Below are 22,179 nucleotides of genomic sequence, written 5' to 3' on the forward strand. Positions count from 1 at the left end.
TGTTGCAAAACTCTTATTTTTCAAGGTATCCTCACCTTCGATAATCTTGCATTAGGAAACAAAAGTGCAACAGTAACCTTGTTTTTAACGTATAAAATTCAACTAAACTGAACAGCCCCCTTACAAGCGAACTGCTAGAAAAAACAATCCAGTGCCCTCCACCAAAAATCTTAATCAATAGCATTTATTTGAGCGTTTACTGTGTGCAGAGCACTAGGGTAAGCGCTTGGAAGAGGACAATACAGATTTGGTAGACATGCTCCCTGCCCACAAAATAGAGAATAAATCGGTTATATAACAGACCTATTATGATGTCCCATGCATGTTTGTAGTTTTAACTGCTAAGAGAATTTTGGTCTAGAGCTAAAAGCATGAACTGATTTCAGAATGGGAGAAAAATACTTTTGCTACTGAATTTAATGAATATCTTCCAGAAAGAACGCACAACAAAAGCAGCAAGTCAGCGCCTTAACGATGACAACATCAAAGTCAGGCCCCGTCCAGAGGGGTGGCAAATTCCTTTCATTAATTTAAAGATCATCCAGTACAATCCAGTGCATTTATTTCCTGTACAGCCTGTAAGGGTGTTCCATTTCTAACATCCAACGGAAGCATTTTTCAGGTTTGTCAGTTAATCTTCTATGAAGTCACCGGGCGCGTGAGCTCACGAGAACTGGCAAGTCTCGCAGTGCAACGTGACTTCCATCACTTCACCTTTTCAGACACTGAGCGGCACTTCCCAGCAGACTTTACAGATAGGATAACGTCCCTCCCCCCAGCAAGTCGGAGCAAGCCGCTAACAGTTTAAGTTCTCAAACTAAAACTTAAGTCAGCAGGGACAAAAATTTACAATTCACACAAGTTGATCAAGATTCTACGCTACTAGTTTCAGACGGACGGACATTAACTATTGGTTTGTACATCAGATACTGAAATGGGTTTAGACCGGTGGAGTGTATTGGTTCAGCTTGGCACTCGGTAGGTCTGAAAACCCACGGGACGCCATTCCCTCCGTAGAGGGACACGGCCTCTGCTGCTCTACCGTCCAAGCAAGTGGAGTAAAATGCCATCTGCTGTGGCTGAATCAGTTAAGATCGTCTCTATAGAGCAAACAAACACGAAACGAAGGTCTGGTGATTTTGCCGAAAGGGGAGAGAGACGGAGAAAAAATATTAAATAACCACAGCTTGTCAGCTTCTGCCACAGCAGATTCTGAAGAATTACCGCAACTTTTACCCTAGAGGATCCTTAAAGGTGGTTATTTAGCTTGTTTTGACCGGTCACTTTCCCAAAACAAACTCATCTATGTTGCTCCAGATTTTAATTGGGCCGAAACAACTACGCTGCTTCCGTAAATCCAGTAAGCAGTGGGTTCCAAAGTACAACCATCAGAAGAGATACAATGCACACGATTGTGTAAGTAAGCTATTTAGAAGTCAAACTGCTTGACACATTGAACTGCACCCCCCAAAATCCCTAAAAAATTACTATAAGAAATTTGTAATATTCATTTGCTCTAGTTCAGAATTAGAATAAGTTGACAACTTAAAGCTTTATTATAGTCTGTTTTAATATAAACAAGTGCTGGAATCAATCAATGTCCATCTCGGGAAGTTTCTTTTCTGAATCTGCAGGAGCGGTCGAGTTGGCTTTCTGCTCGGCTGCCTGGGCCTCTTGACCATTCTCTCCATTTCCTTCTACTGGTCCATTTTGTTCGGCATTTTTCTCCTCTTTTGGGAGTTCCACTTTAGGTTTGGGTCTGGTAACGATAGGATTGCAAAGACTTGCCAACTCCTGAAAGTTAAAAGAAACATTATGGCTTCTGCTCACAGCTGGCCAAATAAAACCATAGATAAATGAGAACATGCTCCAAACCAAGCACCCACCTAAAAATCCACCCAGATTGATGTAAAATTTTGTCTTAGGACATAAACTGTATTACCAAAACCTGCACTTCCTCCATTTCACTTCAGAATTAGGTTTCTAGGCCAAGAAAAATGTAAAGAGGAAGTCTTACTTTTATTTTAGCTTCCACATCCTTGGTCTTTATGATTGGGTCCACAGTAAGACTTTGCTTGTTTTGTAGATTTAATTTGTTGTTCATCCATTCCATAGCCTCATTTGTGCTCTTCTCCACTTTCAACACATCCGCTTCATCCAGGTGTTCATATTGTTCTTCCTAAGTAACGTTAACAGTGCAGGTTAAAAAAACGGCCTGCCCAAGAGGTTTTCTGCCTCAAGCACCTTGCCCTAGCAGAGAGAGCCCAGGGCCTGGCTTCTAATATCAGCTCTGCCAATTGCTTGTTTGTGGCCCTGGGTAAGTCACTTAATTTCACCGTTCCTCGGTCTCCTCAACTTCAAAATGAAGATTCGATTCCTGTCCTCCCTCCTATTTAAGTTGTAAGCCACAGATGGGACAGGGGCTGTGCCTGCCTCGATTAATTTGTACCTACCCCAGCGCTTACAACACACAGTAAGCACAAGTACCATATTAAAAGAAGCACACACAAAGCATTACTGACAACTTAGAATAATAATAATGGTATTTGTTCAGCACTTACTATGTGCCAGGCACTGAACTAAGCACTGGGGTGGATCCAAGCCAATCAGGGTGGACACAGTCCATGTCCCATTTAGGGCTCCGAGTCTTAATCCCCATTCTACAAATGAGGTACCTGAGACACAGGGAAGTTAAATGACTTGCCCAAGGCCACACAGCAGATAAGAGGCAGAGCCAGGATCAGAATCCATGACCTTCTGACTTCCAGTCCCGTGCACTATCCACTAAGCCACACTGCTTCCCATCCTTCGAAGAAACGTGGAAAAGGTATGGGAATAGAGGGTTTGGACCAGGTCAGATTCAAGAAAGTCACAAAAGGGGGACGAGGAGCCACGGAGTGAAGAACATGAGTCTTAGAATCAGATCGAGTAGGAATGTCCCCTCCTAACACACCTCACTGATTTCCTTACTGAAAATTTCCTTCCTCCTTACTGATTTTCCTTACTCCTTCCTCACTGAGCACTTGGAAGACAATGCTCTGTACATAGCAAGCACTCAAATACCACTGGTCAACTGATCTTTTTTTATGGTATTTAAGCACTTACTTCGTGCCACCACTGTACTAAGCACTGCGGTAGATACAAGGTATTCACGCCTCTTGACACCAACTTACTGAACCTGGATCTTGTCCATCACACCACAGACCTCTTGCCTGGAACTCCTCTTCCACATTTGACAGCCTACCACTCTCTTCCCCCTTATTAAAATCGTATCTTCTCCAAGATTCTTCCCCAACTAATCCCTCTGTACCCCCTAACTCCTCCTCCTTTCTCTGCCACCAATTTGCTTGGATCTTTAGGCAGTTGGCATTCACATCACCCTCTGCCCCCCAGCACTTATGTACATACCTATAATTTATTCACCTTAATGCCTGCCCTCCACTTTAGACTGTGGGCAGGAAACTTGTCTACAACTCTGTTGCGCTGTACTCTCCCAAGCACTTAGAAGACAGTGCTTAGTAAGTATACAGTAAGCACTCAAATACCACTGGTCAACTGCTTTTTTTAAATGGTATTTAAGCACTTACTTCATGCCACCACTGTACTAAGCACTGGGGTAGATACAAGCTATGCAGGTTGGGCAGTTTCCATGTCCCACGTGGGGCTCGCAGTTTTCACCCCCCTTTTACAGATGATGGAACAGGCACAGAGAAGTTAAGTGACGTGCCTAGGTTCACCCGGCAGATGTGGGAGGGCTGGGATTAGAACCCAGGCCCTCTTGACTCCTAGGCCCGTGCTCAGCCCACTAGGCCTCGCTGCTTCGCTACTCATTTCCACTTCCAGCCTTCACACTCTTGGGGGAATGGAGCATCAACAACTGAACTGCATCCAAGTTACTTTCACCTCACAAAATTTAAAGTTATATTCAGTTTAGGACATAGGGTCAATTCTATTTTATAACTTCGGGACCCTGCGCAACTGAGGGGAAAAAAAATCAGTTCAAGTGTGACAAGCTAGTGCCAAATTCCAAATTCTCTCTCACACACACAGTCACCTACAAAAGAAGAACGAGACTTCACCTTAAATATAAGCAAGATTTTGAATAATGTTTTGGATCTAGAGGCATGTGTGCTTCTTGAAAACACCATTTTATTACCTATGACTTTTTGAAAGGTTAGGGAAAGGAAAAGCTAACAAACTCCTCCCACACACTCTGGCTTCGCTTACCAAAACTGAAGGGGTAAAGGAAGAGAGATACCTTGTTTTTGAAAGAACTGATTATTTTCATATACAGCTGGATCTGTTTCCCTAGTTCTTCAAATACTTTTGGTCTTTCTTCAGACTCCTGGAACCGTGCCTTAATAGGCTGACCCAGATTCTAGCAACAAGAACATACACAAAGTACTTTAAAGGCAGCACAAAATTAAAATATGCACTGTTTCTTGCATTACATTCACTTACTTGGGACCAGGATATTCAATTCCTCTGTTTTACGTAGCCTACCAGAAGCATTATCTGGATTCTGGGCTGGCTCCTCTCAAAACAGTACCCACTGTGAGAGTTCATAAACTTTCCAATATTCAATTCCAGATTAAACAAAAGTATTCTGTGCTAAAACCACTTTGTCAAAATACAGCTATTGTGGCAAGTTGAATATTCTGATGTTACAAATAGCTGGTTTTTAAATGCAAAATTCAGAGTCTGCTTTCTAACTGTATGTAAAAAATGTTGACACAGATTGGAGGAACCTCCCACACTTTGTGATCAGATGGTATTCTTACTTTGGCAGGTTTCTTGTGCTTTTCACACCAGGGAAGGCATGTCATTCCCAATTTATCAACTACATACCTCCTCCCCCCAGCAAATGCTGAGTTTAGAATTCCCCGGTTCTCCCCACTTTCTGATATGCATTTTTGTTTAAACACTTCCTAGTTCATTTCAGAGTCAATGGATTTTAGGTGAGCCCAGAGTTTTGTCCTAATGCCTGAAAAAGACTTACTTTCAGTTCTGTTAGTTTATCAATATACACTTGCTTGGGCTGGTCTTCTCCATCTTCATACAACCAGTTTTCAGTATCTTCCAGTTTCAAAGTGAAACTGTTACGATCCTAACAAAAAAAAAAATAAAATGACACACCAGTTTACAAAATGATTAAAAAAAGTTTCCTGAATCATTACTTTCACTGTGAAAAACACTAATAAGTGTCAAATTCCCTTGTATGATTGTGAAAGAAAAGCGCACAGATAATGAATGGCTATGGAAGTAACTGGTACTTACATCTTCACTAACAAACTTCTCATATACACCACTGAGTTTATCTCTCATTTCATATACATACTCTTCCACTGCATTCTTGGCATCATTCCGTTCTTTCTCCAGTTTATCCTGCATAATCATTTTGCCCTGTAATACAAATTACAGAAGTTGCTCTGAATATTTGGTATTACAATTTATAGGGACCAGGAAAGGGGAGAAGACAGAGCTAGAGATACACACACACAGGTAAAGGAAATAAATACAACACAGTGTCTTACAGAATTTCAACCTCCCTCCTTCCTGAAAATCCTTCTGCCTGTAGGACTCACCAAGAGAAAAAAGGGAAGGGAGAATTTCAGTCTCAAGTGGAATAGCAACTAAGCGATATATTATAAAAAGTAGGACAGTAACAAAGACACTAAACAGATGAAAAAAGTTAAAAGCTAAAAAGGACATTCAGATTTCCCTCTATCAAACTTAGTTTTCAACACCCTTGCCCAATTTTCTGTTCAGACAGTCCTCAGGCTTATGATACAATGGGTCCCTGAAAACTGTGTCAGGTCAAAAAGTAAATAATGACTAATTTTTTCACAGTAAGTGTTATAACTGAGGATTGGGTCTTCATGGGTCTTCAAAGTTGGATACCCTCTGGAGTCCCCCAATAACTGTGTTCTCAATGAATCGTAGAGTAGCTACATTAATGCATATTGCTTAATCAGTCAATGCTTTAGAGAGACTCCACAATAGGGTAGTCTTTCTTCGTCGTAAACAGGATGGAGGTTTCAACCCTCCCAGGTGAGTCTGTTGGAAGGAGGAGGAGGGGAGACAGGGTTACCTGATCTCCAGGGAGAGTTGACATCTATTTTACCTAGTACAAAGGACTTTCTGTGGGCAGGAAATGGAGCTAGTGCTATAAAGAAAGCTGGGGTTGTAGAGTTGAAACCGATGGGCTGAAACAGAAGATATTCTAATGCCCTAAGGGCTGTTCGCTGCAACTCAAAAATGCAAGCCTAGAACTGCCTGAATCCATTTTGGCTACCACAGTAGATTGTTTTAAATAATCAGTTTTCCTGGCTGCAGATGATGAATCTCGGGAGGCACTGGAATATATGGCAATGGTGGACTTGAAGTAGTTACAATTACTGTACTAACAATGTCAGAAGAACAATGTGATCCTACTGCTGGAAGTAGCAACTGGAGCCTCCTTGAAGCGGGCTTAGAATATTTTAATCTACACCAATTTTCACTAATTTCACCAAGAATGCTGGGCAGCCCAGCAGTTCCTAATCCCCCTTTCTCCCATATGCCTTTGGTCCATAGTTGGCGAGGGAAACCTGTAGTTTCGTCAAACAAAACACTACAGAATGAAGAGACCCATAACTGTGAGAGAACCATACACCACAACTGAGGCCCTCAGATCTCTCTCATTAGCTTCAAATGCAAATGAGACATTCTAGAAGTGAAAGCATTATCCACTTGCTCTAGTTTGGGACTGAAACTCCTTTCACGTGTGTAGGTGTGGTTGAAAAGCCTGAGGAATGCCCCAGATCATGGACAAGTGACTTACTAATGACTTCTACACTTCTTGCATAGGAGAGTAGCGGCTGCTTCCAGAGCCCCTGTGGACACTGTTTATCTCCTACCTACCGCCTAGGGGGTAGGGGAAGGAAGAGAAGAATTTCTTTCCCCACAAACAGCCTTATAAGGAAGACTATAAATCTTCTAAGACTATATAGTCTTCCTTCCTCTACTATTTCATCCCCACATTCTGCCTCCACGTTTTTTCCCCCTTCTTGCTGTGGAATGAGGAAGAGGATAAGTGCCAGGTTGGACGAGCACTATGACAAAGACAGGCAGGGACAGGTTTTGGGCTGTTCTAGGCAAGGACCAAGCAAGAAGGCAGTGGTCCGCTGACGGAGAAATCCATGCCAACACACCAGAGTGGCAGAATGAAGAGAGGCAGGGCAGGAAACCTGCTGTCCTGGGAATGAGGTAAAGGCCTGCTCCTGGATAAGAAATCAAGGCAGAGGGAGGTAGTGCTCCCCTTCTTTACTTCCTAAGCTTGTTCTGTGAGGACCGTGAGCAACTCAGACGAGCAAATAACGACCAATGGATTGATATTCAGGATGAGTGCCCAGCTGTTTTGCATATGAAGTAACTTACCTCATTTTCAATATACAAATTTAGCATATCTCTTCCTATTTGCCACAGCAGCTGATTTTCAATAGGGAGATCCACTGTACTGGTCTTCACTTTGGCCTTCTTGGCTTGAGGTGGTTGGTCCATTTTTTTGTCTTTCGTTCCAGCCTGGGAGGTCTGTAAAACAAATAATAATGGTATTTGTTAAGAGCATATTATGTGCCAGGCACTGTAAGAAAGGCACGTCCAGTTATATTAAATACTTACTGAGCAAGGCCAACTCATTTGTGGTGTAAGCTAGCTCTTGCATTTAAAAAAAAAAGTGTTTCAGGCCTACAAACTAAAAACATTAAGCCTTATTATCCAGCATCTTTCAGAAATGGATGATTCCAGTGGCTTCTAAGAAGCCTGAGGTTGGTTGAAGACATGCTAACTAGATTGGTAGAGAGTCTGTAAAAATTCCCCAAGGAAGCTGCATGCTCACAGGGGAGAACTTAAACACTGTAAACTCTTTTACCACAAGGGATCAAATATACCAGGGATTATTGCCAAATTAATATTTTTTTCCTTGAACGGATGTCCTAAACCTCATACTTAAACTTCACTACTGACGATAAAAATGTGGACAAACTAGAACTTTGGGTCAGAATTTTCTGACACCATCTTCTGGCATTTAACCAGTGGTCATCAGAAATGTCAGGTTCGACACTGAAATCATTGAGGAAAAATCAGGAAAAAAGTAAAAAAAAAAATTAAAAAAACCTAGAGGCCTGTGTCAAAAGGACTACAATAAAAATTTGGTTATATCCTATAGGATCTAAAGGATTTTAGAAACACCTCAACCTCATTTTGAAATGTGAAAACTTGCAAACTAAAGTGTATATGATACACAAATAAATGGTATTTTTTTTTACGGTATTTGTTAAGAGCTTATTTTGTGTGCTAAGTGCTGGGGTAGTCACAAGCTAATCAGGATGGATATAGTCCATGTCTCACGTGGAGCTCACAGTCTTCACCCCCATTTTACAGATGAGGTAATTGAGTCACAGAGAAATGAAGTGACTTGCCCATGGTCACACAGAAGACAAGTTGGGGAGCCGGGACTGAAAATGGAAACTGAAGGTGGCACAATGTGCAGTTTTGGGTGTGATCTCAAAAAACACTGCCGAAGCCCCAGGCTGGGTTTAAGAAGGGACTAAAACTTTCCAGGGTAACACCTCAGAAACCAGTTATTCAAGTCTGGTTCCAAGTTTTCTTTATGAAATATTATACCACCAGTACCTCCATTTCTTCAGACTCGACTTTATTTTCAGTTGGTGTTTGCTGCTGGTTCTCCTCAGGTTTCTGCTCTTCCTGGTCTACTTGCATCTTCTGAAAACAGACAATCAGTTCCCATGTACAGTAAGTGCCTTCAGTTTAATTCATATGACTTTCAGATGGAATAAGCCCACAAACTTTTAATAACTTGCAGTCTTGAAGTAGCTATTTTTATATTCTTGAAGACCAACCCTACACAGGACTGTTTTAGTCCTGATTCTCCACAAGATTCCTGGTAGTAGAATAATTATGCGTTGAAAGTAATAAGGTGGTACGGTTTGGGTTTTAGTTGTGCGTAGTTAAGTTTCTGGCAGCGAGCACAGACAGAAACACAGAGACCCAATCAACTGCATTTCCAAAATTAAGGAGTAAGCCAAAATCAATTACATTATATCTTCTAAGACCCTCAATCACATGTCATACAAGGGATTAATATTTGCCCGAGTTAGAAGTTAAAAGCTTCAAATTATAAGTGATAAATCTTGCACCACTTATTTCCTTTCAGACAAGGATGAATGGAAATGTTTTGCAATACTTGAGTATTGAGTAAAAGATTTCCCAGAAACTAGCTATGATTAAGATTACCTCTTCTTCCTTTGCATGTTGATCAGTTTCCATGGGTTCTTCACTTTCATCAGACTTATGAACTTCCACTAGGGCTGCACTGGACACACTGAAAATACCATGTACATTGACACGAACTTTCACTTTCACTTTCGAACTGGATCCATCCGTTTGGGGAGTCACTTTCTGAACCAAAAACTGAGCTAAAAACAGCCCAAAGACACAAAGAATGCTCAGTTTAGAGGCCAGAAGGCCCTGGAATTCAAAGATATAAATAACTTTAGCTACCAATGAAAAGTGAGCCCTAGTTTTTCCATAATCAATCAGTGGTATTTATTGAGCGCTTACTATGTGCAGAGCATAATCAGTCAGTCATTCGTATTTACGGGGCACTTATTATATGCAGAGCACTGTACTAAGCACTTGGAGAGTAAAATAACCACTAGGAAAAGCCTATTTCCTCACATACTAATGCGGAGCACACTTGGCATGTTTGCTTATAGACCAACTGATAAACTAGATGGAAAAAACCACCAGGATGGATGTAATCCACACAAGTGGCCCAAAGAAACTTGAAGAGGAAGTTGCAGAACTTCTAGCAGAAGTGTGGTACCTCAAGTTTCAAATGGTCTCTAACAAGGGATGGGAAGACCACCAATACCACCACCAGAGGTGACCGGTGAATCTCGTTCCTATATCAAGCAAATGAGATGAATTTATCATTTAGTGCAGGATTGTCAGCACTTAAAAAAAACACAATCTGTCCCAGAAAAGACAACATGGACCCTAGAAGGGAGGGCTCTACCTTCAAGGCCTTTAAAAAAATGAGTAACAGTGGGATCGAGGGAAATGGTGTCACGAATAGAACACAGGATAGGAACCTAAAGTCAGGAATAAGCCAGTCACTTTGCAATATGGAAAAGTGCAAATAGTGGATTGTCCCCGGGGATGAGTGCTAAGGCCAGTTTACTTCAATGTGGAAGAAAGGGCATGCGGTGAAATCAAATGGCAGATGACAGTAATCTGCAGGAAGAAATTCAAAAGGATAAGCAAAATGCCAAACATCACCAAGATGGGGGATATAGGACAAGAGGCACAGTTTGGGTAAAATCATGATATACCTAAAGCTGGAATACTGTGCCCACTTCAGAGAGCTGCATCTTCAGAAAAACAAAACTGAAAAAGGTACAGAGTGGGGCAAAAAAAGACCAGGGGGTAGAAAGTTTTTACATTACATAGCCTCTCTTTCCACTCTCCCACAGGGGGGCTTCACCATCTCCTTCTTTCAAGTTCACCAATTACCAATTACCATCTACTGCCTCCCAATTCCAATTTTCAGAGTAAGAGGCCTTCTCTCTCCCTCCCCAAAACAGATCTTCAGGGACTTTGGTATTCCTGATGACCTCAGGCCACTGACTTCCTCTCACTTATCAGCTCCACTGACATCCTCCTCCTCCTCCACACTTCACCCATTCACCAACTTGAATGAGCACTGAATCTCATCACTAGTCATCTCTCATCAGTGGACAGGGCACAGGCCTGGGAGTCAGAGGACCTGGATCTTGCTCCACCTAACCCAGCCCTGCAGCACCCCCATAGTGAGCTCCCTCAACTCCTGAATTCGCCCCACACAATGTTGTTGGTGGAAATCCAGGCACCCAACCAACTTCAGCTCCTTCAAATTCCCCTTTACTTAATAGGCCTTTCTTCTCCTTGGAGGAACTACATTCTCCCTCAACTGGACCTGCACTGTCCCTCTTGTTGCCTTGACGCCATGGACCACACTTTTCCTGCAAACACTATCTAATTTTGGTTTTTCTGACCACTCCCACCTGGTTCTCCTCCCACTTCTCTCCCTTTTCCTCCTACCCTCTACTGGTGAGTGTACCTCCAGGCTCCGATCTGGGTTCCCTTCTAGTCTCAATTTACACCCACTTCCTTATGGAGCTCATTTTTCTGCTTCCATTGCTTCAACCACCTCTTTGCAAATGGTTCCAAATCTACCTCACTAGCCCTGACCTCTTCTTTTTCTTTTCAGCAATCTCACTTTTCTTGTGCCTCCAGGCCATCTCTACAGTGATGTCTTGCCGGAAACTCAAGTTCAGTATTTTCCTTCCCAAATCCTCTCCTCCAACTAACTTGCCCAATTACAGCTTCCCTATCTCTCTAATGCCCTCTCTTTCAAACCCCACATTCAGTTTGTTTTTAAATCCTGTTTACTTTTCTCCGTTACATTTCCAGGACCCACTTCTTCCTCAATCCAAATGGTAATCAGTCATCCAAGTACTTTTCATATCACAGCTAGTCCAGCATATTAGCTCTCTCCACTCCTCATAAGTCTCCAAGATTGACAATTAATCTCCACAGCAACCAGACATTCCTGACCGCTGCAGTTAAAATACGCAGCTCTCTACCTCCTACCCATCCACTCTTTTCCCACCACACACCAGCTCACACTCTTCATTCCTCTCAAACTAATCTAATCCCTGTTCTTTTTTTCTTGTTTCTCTTACTGCCAATCTTTTGCCCATGTCCTCCCTCCTGAAAAGAACTGCCTCCACTTTGACAGACCACAGGTCTCCACATCTTCAAAGCTCTTATGACCCCATATACAGCCTTCCCTGATTCATTTCTAAACTCTACACTTGATATCCTCATCAGTACTTTCAGGCCTCCAAAGCACTTATGAGCATTTCTTATGTACTTTCACTTCCTTTACGGTCTGTCTTCCCAGCTAGAATGTAGACTCCTTGAGGGCAGGGATCACCTTTATTAATCCTATTGTACTCTCCAGTGCTTAGTGTAGTGCTCTGCACACAGGCCCTCTATAAAAATTACTGACAGGAAGAGGATTCTTCAGACAAGGGGATGAAGGTCAAGAGGGGACATAAGTGAAGCTCACAAAACCATGTGGGGTGTGCACAGGGCAAACACAGAATTACTGTCCATCAAAACCCTCACTGCCAAGAGGAACAGAAACCCTCTGGAACTTGACACAAAAACGGGAGGTTGTTCTTCCCACAAAAATGGGAGGCGTTTGGAATTCATTACTATAAGAATTTATGGAGGTAGAAAATTTCTAAGTTCGAGAGGGGTTTGGATAAATTCATAGACAGTGTTCCAAGATGGGTTCCTAGAGGGAAAACTAGAAATGTTAGGCAATACACCTGCTTCAATATTAGGCTGGATGTCAAGGAGGGCAACCGTCACAATGTTTCTCTTAGAATCTTAATGCCATCATCAAATAACTCCAGTCTGGAAGGACCACTGATCTAACTCAGGAACTTCACAGCTTAAATTCTTATTAATAAATGACTACAAAGATCAAAAAAGGCAGTCTTACAATTTCATGAAAGTGCAGGGCATGAAAGAACCACCCAAGTTATAGGATTAGAAGGAACAATATTAAATATTAAATTTAATATGCAATATTAAAGCTAGCTGAATTTAATAACTAAATGATCCCACTTATTTTCAGGCCACCTAACGAAAACACCCTCTCATGAGTTACCTATAGCAGGATCTGGGTACGGCAAATCCTTGGGAGATCCGTAATAAGCTTCAAGAGTGAAGGGTTCTTTTCTGTAGAATGTGAGGACTTTAGAGAAAGGAGCTGCATGATTCTTAGGGAAGACTTCACAGTCACTGAAAGGGGAGGGAAAAACACAAAAGACATTACAGATGTTCAGAATCCTCAAACTAATGTCCCACAGGCCATCAATGTATCTTGCTTATCTTGCAACTCCATTCCCACCTCTTGACTGGCTTTGATTTCTAGGAGTTTCATTTTCTTCTAATATTCTAAATCAAGCACACAGTAAGGACACAATAAGTGTTCATTAATTTAAACAGATTAACTTTCTATTTTTAATTTATGCTACTGTAATAGTAGATTGCAGCAACAGGAGAACTATTAAGAAGCCACACCTTTTTACTTCTTTTTTGAGGAAGCATTTGTTTTTGTTTACCTTAACCCTTCTTCTGCTGGAGAATTCCATCTTAGAGATATTGGATACGGCACAACATCAGTGATGGAAAACTCTCTCACTTTGAAAGCAGGGGACAAGATGGCACACTATGAAAACAAAATTATCATAAGTTTTATGGACTCAGATACATTAATGCTAGACTTCTTCAAGTCCAACTACAACTTTATGGCACACATTCTAATTCATGCTGTTTATTTTCAACTCTGCAGATCCCCAATGACAGAAGACAGCCAACACTCCAGTGATAGTTTTATTTTCAGAGAATGCTGTGGCTTTCTATAGTCACAGAATCAGTACGTGAGTGAGAATCAGTAACTAACCTAACCGATAATTTATACCAAATGCCAATGCATTTGTTTTCTTCCAGAGGTATTGTTACTGTGGTATCTTTCCTTCTGGAAAATAACGTGACTTCTGCCTCATTAGCCAAGGTGTTCTCAGTCTAAAAATCCAATGGAAGGATGAACCACAACCATAACTTTAATCCACTTGTGACCCCAAGTGCTATTAAAAGTGACCCCAGAAACTAACTGTGCACAAACAAAATGCTCTCACCTGCAACGCACAGCCTCGGGTGACTGCTTCATCTGCATTCAAAGTTGTGCTGATTTCTTTCCCAAAGAATTTACTGATTTTCTCTTTTACAGCGGGGATTCTCGTACCACCTCCGACGATCTCCACAGCATAAATATCCTCTTTCTTTAACTCTGATTTAAAGATATTAAGATTAGGCATCTTAGTTATTTTCCCGGTACAGACAATTATTGCGGGCCTACAGGCAGACTACTCTACTAGGTGCTTGGGAACAGAGAAGCTAATTCACTTAATTGGTTAAAACAAAAAACTTTATCTTAGTGCCAGTACAATTCTGTACCTCTTGCAGGCATTCAAATATCCAAGAGATAACTACCTTTCATATTTTTTTACTGCAAAATTTTTTCCACTCAACATTTAAAATTTGCAGAGTAGAATCTAGACTGCTTTAATGACTGACTACTCAAGGGTTACCTAGGATATCACTAGTATGGTTTGGTCCAGTAAAGCTGATAGTTATCTTATATTTTAGCATAAACTTAAGAAGTTTTCATTTCAAGGCAAGACTGCAGAAATGTCACAGATTCCACAACCTCCACAGGCCAGGGAATTCAGTCATAATCCCTTCCTGTTCCTTAAATTCTGTACTTAGTGGACAGAGAATAATCTCTTATAGGACACTTCCTAGAAATAAATGCTAATATGCCAAGCTCCCACTTTTTACTCTCTAGTCCAAATAATACAAATAATATTTATGGCAAACACCAATACTTGAATCACTGTGGAGAGTATTCAAGATGTTTTGCTTGAATCAAGAAAATGTTAGTTGAAATGTTAAAATCAACTGTAGAAGAGAAAGTTGATAGCTCAGCCAAATTTCAACATTTATGACTTTTAAACCAAGAAAATATAGTGTGTGTTAGCCTCTCAGAAGAACCAGATCTAGAAATGAACAAGGTAGCTTATACAGCTGCTGTGTAAACTGCACAACTGGATAATAAGCTGCTGAATCAATTGCACAATTGGACAATAAGCTTGGGACAGAGACAATATCTTCCTTCGTAAATTTCCCTTGGTACAAAATTCAATGTTCAGCAGAAAACAAAAAGAATTATGGTTTCTGTTAAGTGCTCACAATGTACCAAGCACTGTACTAAGCACTGGAATGACTATAAGCAAATCGGGTTGGAAAGCGTCCCTGTCCTACATGAGGCTCACAGTCTTAATCCCCATTTTACATATGAGAGAACTGAGGCACAGAGAAATGAAGGGACTTGCCCAAGGCCACACAGCAGACAAGTGGCGGAGCCAGGATTAAAACCCATGACCTTCTGACTCCCAGGCCCAGGCTCTATCCCCTATACCTTGCTGCTTCCCAAGATGCTAAAAAAAAAAATCCAGTTAATGGTGATGGAAATTGGCAAGAGATCATTTTTCTTAATATGGGGTAGAAAGTGTCTCCAGAAAGAATCCTAGTATGTTCCAACCTACCTATTTTTTTCCCCCTGAGAGTTCCAAACTCTGACCTTGGTAGATCTCGCTGAGTTCACTCTTGAAATGAGCAACAATTTCCAGTTTATCCCCAAACATGAGCAAGGGATTAGTAAGGTAAAATAAATCAAGCTAGCATCAAATAAACTACTGTGTCCAAATTATGGGTCTTTTACCATAGATGGAAATGAGGTTTTTTTTTTAAACTTCTCAAACAAAACACAGTTATTATGAACCATTGCAGTTATTCACTTGTGAAGTAACATTGCCACAAGAAACTTACTGGCTTGTTCCAGAACACTGCGAAGCGGTGGCTCCACTCTAGCTAAGAGACCATCACACATCTCCAGAAACTTGCCCCTATTTTAAGAAACTATAAGTTAAATAATATCCTTTTCCAGCAACTAGGCAGGGAATATGCAAACATATTCATGCCTTAATATTTCATCCACAAAGATCTCAGAAATGACCTGATTTGATTTTTAAATATAGTTAACCCACTCACAATTGCTGATTTCCTTGAAATTGGAAAAAAAAAAAATTAAGGACATTTGTTAACCGCTTAATCTACGCTAGGCACTGTACCGAGCTTTGGGTAGATACAGGCCAATTAGGTTGGACACAGTCCGTGTTCCACATTAGGCTGTCTCAATTCTCCCTTTACAGATGAGGTAACTGAGGCCCAGACAAGTGAAGTCACTTGCCTATGGTCACAAAGCCGACAAGTGGCGGAGCCGGGATCAGAACCCAGGTCCTCCGACTCCCGTGCCCATGTACTTTACACTAGACCACGCTGCTTCTCTATTTTCTAATTTTACTTTCACCCCTTTAGATTATGCCCTACCCATTCAGGGGCAAGTGGTTACTGAGAGTAGCTCTGGGCATTGAACTGGGCAGAAGCAGTAAACTAAGAGTGATGGTGGCTATGGTATTTAGTTGTTTTTAAAGCACCACACCATCCACATCTCACTTTTCATTCATTTTCTTCCTTCTTCCACTATTCACAACCCCAGAAGTCATATTCTCACCCATCTTAAGAATGGTCAGGGGTAGCCCACAGCTTTCCATAGTAACAAGTGGTTTCTCAACTCGACCACAAGGGTTACTTTCATCTCACCTTCTCATTTGATCCTCTACTTTTATACAGAGAACAGCAAAACGGGTTGGTGAATTTAGGGCTTAAGCTTATGCTGAGTTACTAACTCATGTAACACTTCATTCAGGATGAATTCAAATAAACGACTTCTATCATAAAACACCTTGGAAATCTTTTCCACTCAAAGTCTGTACATAAAAGTAGGATAAAGAAAACCTCATTTCAACATGTTTAAAGTCAAAGTAATCTCAAAATAGATACCTGTTCATAGTTCCAGATACATCAACATCATTCATGAAGCATTCTATGTTCATAGGGAGGTCAGAGGCATTAGCACTCATTAATTTTTTTAGTTTTTCACATTCCTGAGAGAGTCGTAAGAGTGCCCGGATTTTGGACTTTATATCTAGTTTGTACTTCTTTCCAAATTCTTCACAGAAGTGATTCACTAACACCTCATCAAACTTCCTACCACCCAGGGTTGAATCAAATGCAGTGGCAAGGACCTGGAAAACAATGTGGTTATAAAAGATGTCAGCGTATTAGCTACCAATATACCAAACCTTATTTTTCTGCAGTAAAATTACCAGAGTGACACATGGTAGTGAGGATATGGGGGATGGCAAAGGAGGGGAAATGAAGAAAGTACCTTATCTAAGTAATTTTCAAAGAAAACCCTCCTTTTTGCCACTGGTAGGGCATAATCATTTTGTTTCCAGGTGTTTCCCCCAGCACCTTGTAATGCCAATGTTATATATATTTTCAGAAACAAAGATTGGTTTCCCACAGCTCATAAAGATCATGAATAAATGAAACACCCTTGCAATGACTTCCTTCTTGTATTTCTAATTTCTCTTAAGGTGTGCAGTATCACACTTGACATTGAAGACTCAGACACAAAACAACTTTCAGAGTGCCTTAGAAACATCCGACTCTCTTAGGAAAGGTCTCATTTGAATAAAGGTATCTCAAACTGAAATAGCATAGCTCACTGAGATGAAGACTAAACAAATGACACAATTAAAGTAAGTTCCAATTTAACATTGGCAGGAGCGCTCAGGAAGCATTGTGGCCTAATGGAAACAGCATGGGCCTGGGAGTCAAAGGACCTCAGTTCTTATTCCATCCCCACCAACATGCCTGCTGTGTGGCCTTGGGCAAGTTACTTAAGCTTCTCTGTACGTCAGCTGAAAATCCAATTAATCTTAAAAAAGGAGAGTTTAAAATCTGCTTTTTCCATGAAACTGAATAAATTTAGTCACAAAATCTTCCACCAGTGAACCATTCTTAGTTCTAAAGAAATGGAAAAGCATTTGGAAACTGGATGTGAAAAATTTCTATGCTAACCTAGAAGTATTTCCCTAAACGTGGGCCTGGCCTGACTGGGCCTTCCTTTTCCTACATATACCTATGCTTCTATAGCCCTGGGGTTTTCAGCCTTTCCTCTCCAGCCAAACCGCTACCACGTTAGTACAATCTCTCATCTTAACGCCACTGGACTATCTGCATCAGCCTCCTTTCTGACCTCCCAACTTCCTGCTTCTCCCCATTTCAGTCCAATATAACTCTGGTGCCCATATTATCTTTCTACAGAAACATTCAGGGTATGTCACCCCTCTCCTCAAAAATCTCCAGTGGTTGTCTATCCACCAACTACTGGCTTCAAAGCTCTCCATCACCTTGCCCTTTCTTACTTCACGTCCCTTCTCTCCTACATCCCAGCCTGCACATTCCGCTCCTCTGGGGCTGCTAACCTCACTCTGCCTCAATCTCGCCTGTCTCACCGTCACCCCGGCCCACATCCTACCTCTGGCCTGGAATGTCCTCCCTCCTCAAACCCACTAATCACTCTTTTCCCCCTTCAAAGCCCTCCTGAAGGCACACCTCCTCCAAGAGGCCTTCCCAGACCAAGCCCCCTTTTCCTCAGCTTCCCCTCCCTTCTGCATCACCTCGACTAGCTCCCTTTGCTCTTCCCCTCCCTCTCCGCCCCAGAGCACTTATGTATATATCTATAATTTTATTTATATTGATGCCTGTTTACCTGTTTTTATATCTGTTTCCCCCGACCCAGACTGGGCAGGGACTGTCTCTCTCTATTGCTGAATTGTACTTTCCAAGCGCTTAGTACGGTGCTCGGCACACAGTAAGCGCTCAATAAATACAATTGAATGAATGAATGAATATTTTGCAGACAACATTTAGTGGACAAGTGGCAGCGCCAGAATGAAAACCCATGTCCTTTATCTCCCAGCTCTGGCCCTTCCCATTAAGCCACGCTGCTTCCCAATACAAAGAAAACAAGTTACTGTGGTAGAAACAAAAGTTAGGTGTAAAGTATCTGGCACAGAGATCAACCTCAGTAATACATAGCTAATAAAACAGTATCAGTACTAGGTTGAAGATCATAACAAAATATAGGTACAAAATGTGACATTTCTCTTTCCTAGAGTTTTCTGCAACAATAGCACGGGAGTCAAGATTTTAAAAAGGCCGTTCTTGCCTTCTAGGCTAAGTGTAGCTCTTTCTTCTTTGATGTTCCCAGGCCCTTTTGATCTTGCCAGGCTCCCCAAAGCTTGAGCTCCCCTGTTCAGGCCAGCAAAATAATTGTTTTATTTGGACCTCCTAGTTAACTTTTTCTCAGTTCTGGGCCCCATGCCCAACTCCTGACCAATATAATGCCATGTCACAAAGGACAGAGGAGTCCCCTGGCCCACAATATCTACCTGAATCTCTACTTGCTCTTTACTTAAAAGTTTGGAGCCTGAGAAATCACAAGTGTTCCTTGTTTCAGGACCCTTGATATTAGTTAAGTTTCAGCCTCAGGTAAACTTTTTTTTAACATGGTATTTGTTAAGCATTTACTTATGTGCTAGGCACTATACTAAACGCTGAGGTAGAACTGTGTCCAACCTGATTTGCTTATATCATTCCCAGCACTTAGTACAGTCCTTAAGCACTTAAGCAGTAAATGCTTAACAAAAACCAACATTATTATTATTTCAGGCTAATCAGGTGGGGTAGTCATGTCCAACATGGGGGCTGGGGTGTCAGACTTAATCCCCATTTTATAGATGAGGTAACAAACCCACAAGTTAAGTGACTTGTACAAGGCCACATGGCAGAAGTGGCAGAGTAGGATCAGAACCCTGGGGGCCCATGCTCTATTCAGGTAACATTTCATAAATGAAATCACAATCTTACAGTACATTCCAGGTAAATAATATACATCCTAAATAACCCAGAGTTTTAAACCAAAATGGCTTGCCTCTCCATCATATGGAGCAACGTAGAACAAGAAATTTTAGGCTTCTCTCTCATGCATTTTACCATTTTATCTAAGTACTTTATTTACAATGTCATTAGTCTTCAACTAGAAATAAAGATGAAAGCATACTTACTTTCAGTTTTCCTTTGTTGAATGCACACACAGAAACTTGATAGGCAGAATGTCCCATGTCAACAAAAACTACATTTCTTGGTTTCTCTTCTAGGGCAGGTAGGTCTTGTTTATAGATTCCATAAGCAAGGGCCACTGCACAGAAGAAAAGGTTACAAATCGATAACATGCCACCATTTAACTCACTAAGTTGTCTTCCACAACAGCATGCAGAATTAACATCTTTCAATTTTGTTTCACAAATATTAAGGAACATTGGATGAATGTCCTCAAAAAAAACCCCCCAGAATCATGGAAATCTCCTCTCAATATGGACATAGTTTGGATCAAGGATACCTAGTAATTAGATTCTCTTTCAATTTAGGAGGATTTGATGAGATTCCAGAGTCTACAACTGTATTTTATTGCTAGCCCTTTCTCCCTAGATGGTTCTTCCCAATCTAGATCCATAATCTATATTGAGCCCTTAGCTTGTGCAGAACACTGTACTAAGTGCTTAGGAAATTACAATATAAACAGAGTTGGTAGGCAAGCTCCCTGCCCACAAAAAGCTTACCATCTAGATCCTCCTTTACCTTGTTCCCTATTCTACTGCTTTTTGACCTAAATGGGTCCTACCTGAGAAAAAAAAAAATCTCCCCACAAAGCATCTTTTCATGCACTTCACAATGTGCTGCACCTCTGCCAGCCTACTTGTTCTTTGCATTCCGTGTCCCAGAGGGAAGATGATGGGCAGGGACAAGAGAGCATAAGTCAGGCTACCACAGGCTATTACCACAATAATTCCTTCAGGCAGTTTCCTCGTTCCTGAGGTAACAATAATAATTGTGGTATTTGTTAAGCGCTTACCGTGTGCCAGGCACTGTAGTAAGCGTTCTTATGACCCCAACTTTGTCCACTCTTCTTGACAGACAACTCCACCACCACTCTAGCTGAGCAACCTAGAACCTCCTTTCTGAGCACCTGGCACACTACCAATGTTACAACATTGTAATTTTCTATATCTATTCCGAATACACTTTTACTGAATAGAAAGCCATTTTTCGGGCCTGTTCTGCTTTAAGAGGGAAAACAAAAAAAGCAATAGTTGAGCATTCCCCCTACCTGCAGTAGTTTCATTCATTAATCGCAGGCAGTTGAGACCAGCAATCTGTGTGGCATCCAATACTGATCTTCTCTCTGCGTCTGTATAGAAACAAGGAACCTGAAAATACAGAGTTAAAAATAAGAATTCTCACTATATTAAAGATTTAGAAATACAACCAATTGGAGGCATCGATATAAAACAAATACTTTTTACAAGACTAAGGACATTTAAGTTTCATTTTAAGGAATATAAAAAGCAGGCTCCTCTCAAAGTCTATATCTGAGGCTCTCTGAACCCTCTCCATAGGTCCCGGACCTCTAGGAAAGCTGACGGCTTTCCACTCTTACAATACGGGGCAACCCTCGTCTCCCACACCCCCAATTTTGCCATGGGCGAGAACATGCACTTCATGTGACAGCTGCCAGGCTGCCTCTGTCCCCTATTTGAGGTAGTTAGAAACACAACACTTTCACCAAACTGGCCTCACCTTCCCCAAACCCAACAGTGGCCTCAGGAGCTTCTCGATTGGAGGGATGAGAGGAGAAACTGGGCCTAGAGCAATCGTTCCCCAGCTTGGGTACTCCACAGGAAGGATTCAGACTGTTCATAGGAACTAGCCATGCCCTAGCAGAGGGTAACTAAATGGGAATGGCAACACCAACATCCCCCCGAGAGCCACTTATGATAAAAAGTAGGTCTCCAAGAGGCCCTCCGAGGCCCCTTCAGCAGCTCAGAGATGTCCAGCCTTACACATCCCAGAGATGTTGCATTTGGGCAGCAGAGTCGCTCCCAGCTGTCCGCGCCCCGACTCCAAACAGAGCAAGCAGGACTATGTAGACTCTCCCCTCCCTCAAAAACTTTCTTAAAATTGTGAAGGCCAGCCTCCATGGTTTCCGTTTGCCCATTCTCTCCCTTCCATCAGCTGCAACAGGGACTCAGAGAAATAGTGGTAAACTACTGGTAAACTCCCACTACTGGAACACCAGGCAAATATGACTGAATATTTAACTTGCAAGCAACAAAATCCTGTGACATTCGTGAATATCAACTTACTGAAATAACACAGTCAACGACCGGCTTCTTTAGCGCACTTTCCGCAGTTTCCTTTAGTTTGGACAAGAGCATTCCAGTCACCTGCTCGGTGGTGAAACTTCGCTCTTCCTCCATATACGTTACCTAAAAAGAAAAGAGGATTAAATTGCACATCAAGAATCAAATTCAAAAATATTTTACATATCTACAGAATCAATTACAATCAACCTATCTTCACTCAAATTATTTCACTAATTTTTTCTACGTGGTATGTGTC

General features: G+C 41.5%; 1 protein-coding gene across 1 annotated transcript in view; it reads right to left on the bottom strand.

Annotated features, from left to right (window-relative positions):
• Positions 1-399: 399 nt before the first annotated feature.
• Positions 400-22,179, bottom strand: part of HSPA4 (heat shock protein family A (Hsp70) member 4) — a 37,692-nt gene continuing 15,912 nt past the window's right edge. The window contains exons 4-19 of the mRNA XM_007670294.3: positions 21,924-22,046; positions 20,888-20,987; positions 19,785-19,918; positions 16,648-16,892; positions 15,574-15,650; positions 13,821-13,972; positions 13,245-13,351; positions 12,788-12,921; positions 9,298-9,479; positions 8,677-8,766; positions 7,420-7,572; positions 5,278-5,403; positions 5,000-5,107; positions 4,259-4,378; positions 2,018-2,179; positions 400-1,794 (exon numbers count right to left, since the gene is read on the bottom strand). Coding sequence (XP_007668484.2) covers positions 1,591-1,794; positions 2,018-2,179; positions 4,259-4,378; positions 5,000-5,107; positions 5,278-5,403; positions 7,420-7,572; positions 8,677-8,766; positions 9,298-9,479; positions 12,788-12,921; positions 13,245-13,351; positions 13,821-13,972; positions 15,574-15,650; positions 16,648-16,892; positions 19,785-19,918; positions 20,888-20,987; positions 21,924-22,046 — 2,217 coding nt within the window. The 3' untranslated portion in view covers positions 400-1,590. The remainder of the gene's footprint in view (positions 1,795-2,017; positions 2,180-4,258; positions 4,379-4,999; positions 5,108-5,277; positions 5,404-7,419; positions 7,573-8,676; positions 8,767-9,297; positions 9,480-12,787; positions 12,922-13,244; positions 13,352-13,820; positions 13,973-15,573; positions 15,651-16,647; positions 16,893-19,784; positions 19,919-20,887; positions 20,988-21,923; positions 22,047-22,179) is intronic.

The sequence above is a fragment of the Ornithorhynchus anatinus genome, chromosome X1, assembly GCF_004115215.2.
Source record: "Ornithorhynchus anatinus isolate Pmale09 chromosome X1, mOrnAna1.pri.v4, whole genome shotgun sequence".
Lineage (NCBI taxonomy): Eukaryota > Metazoa > Chordata > Mammalia > Monotremata > Ornithorhynchidae > Ornithorhynchus > Ornithorhynchus anatinus.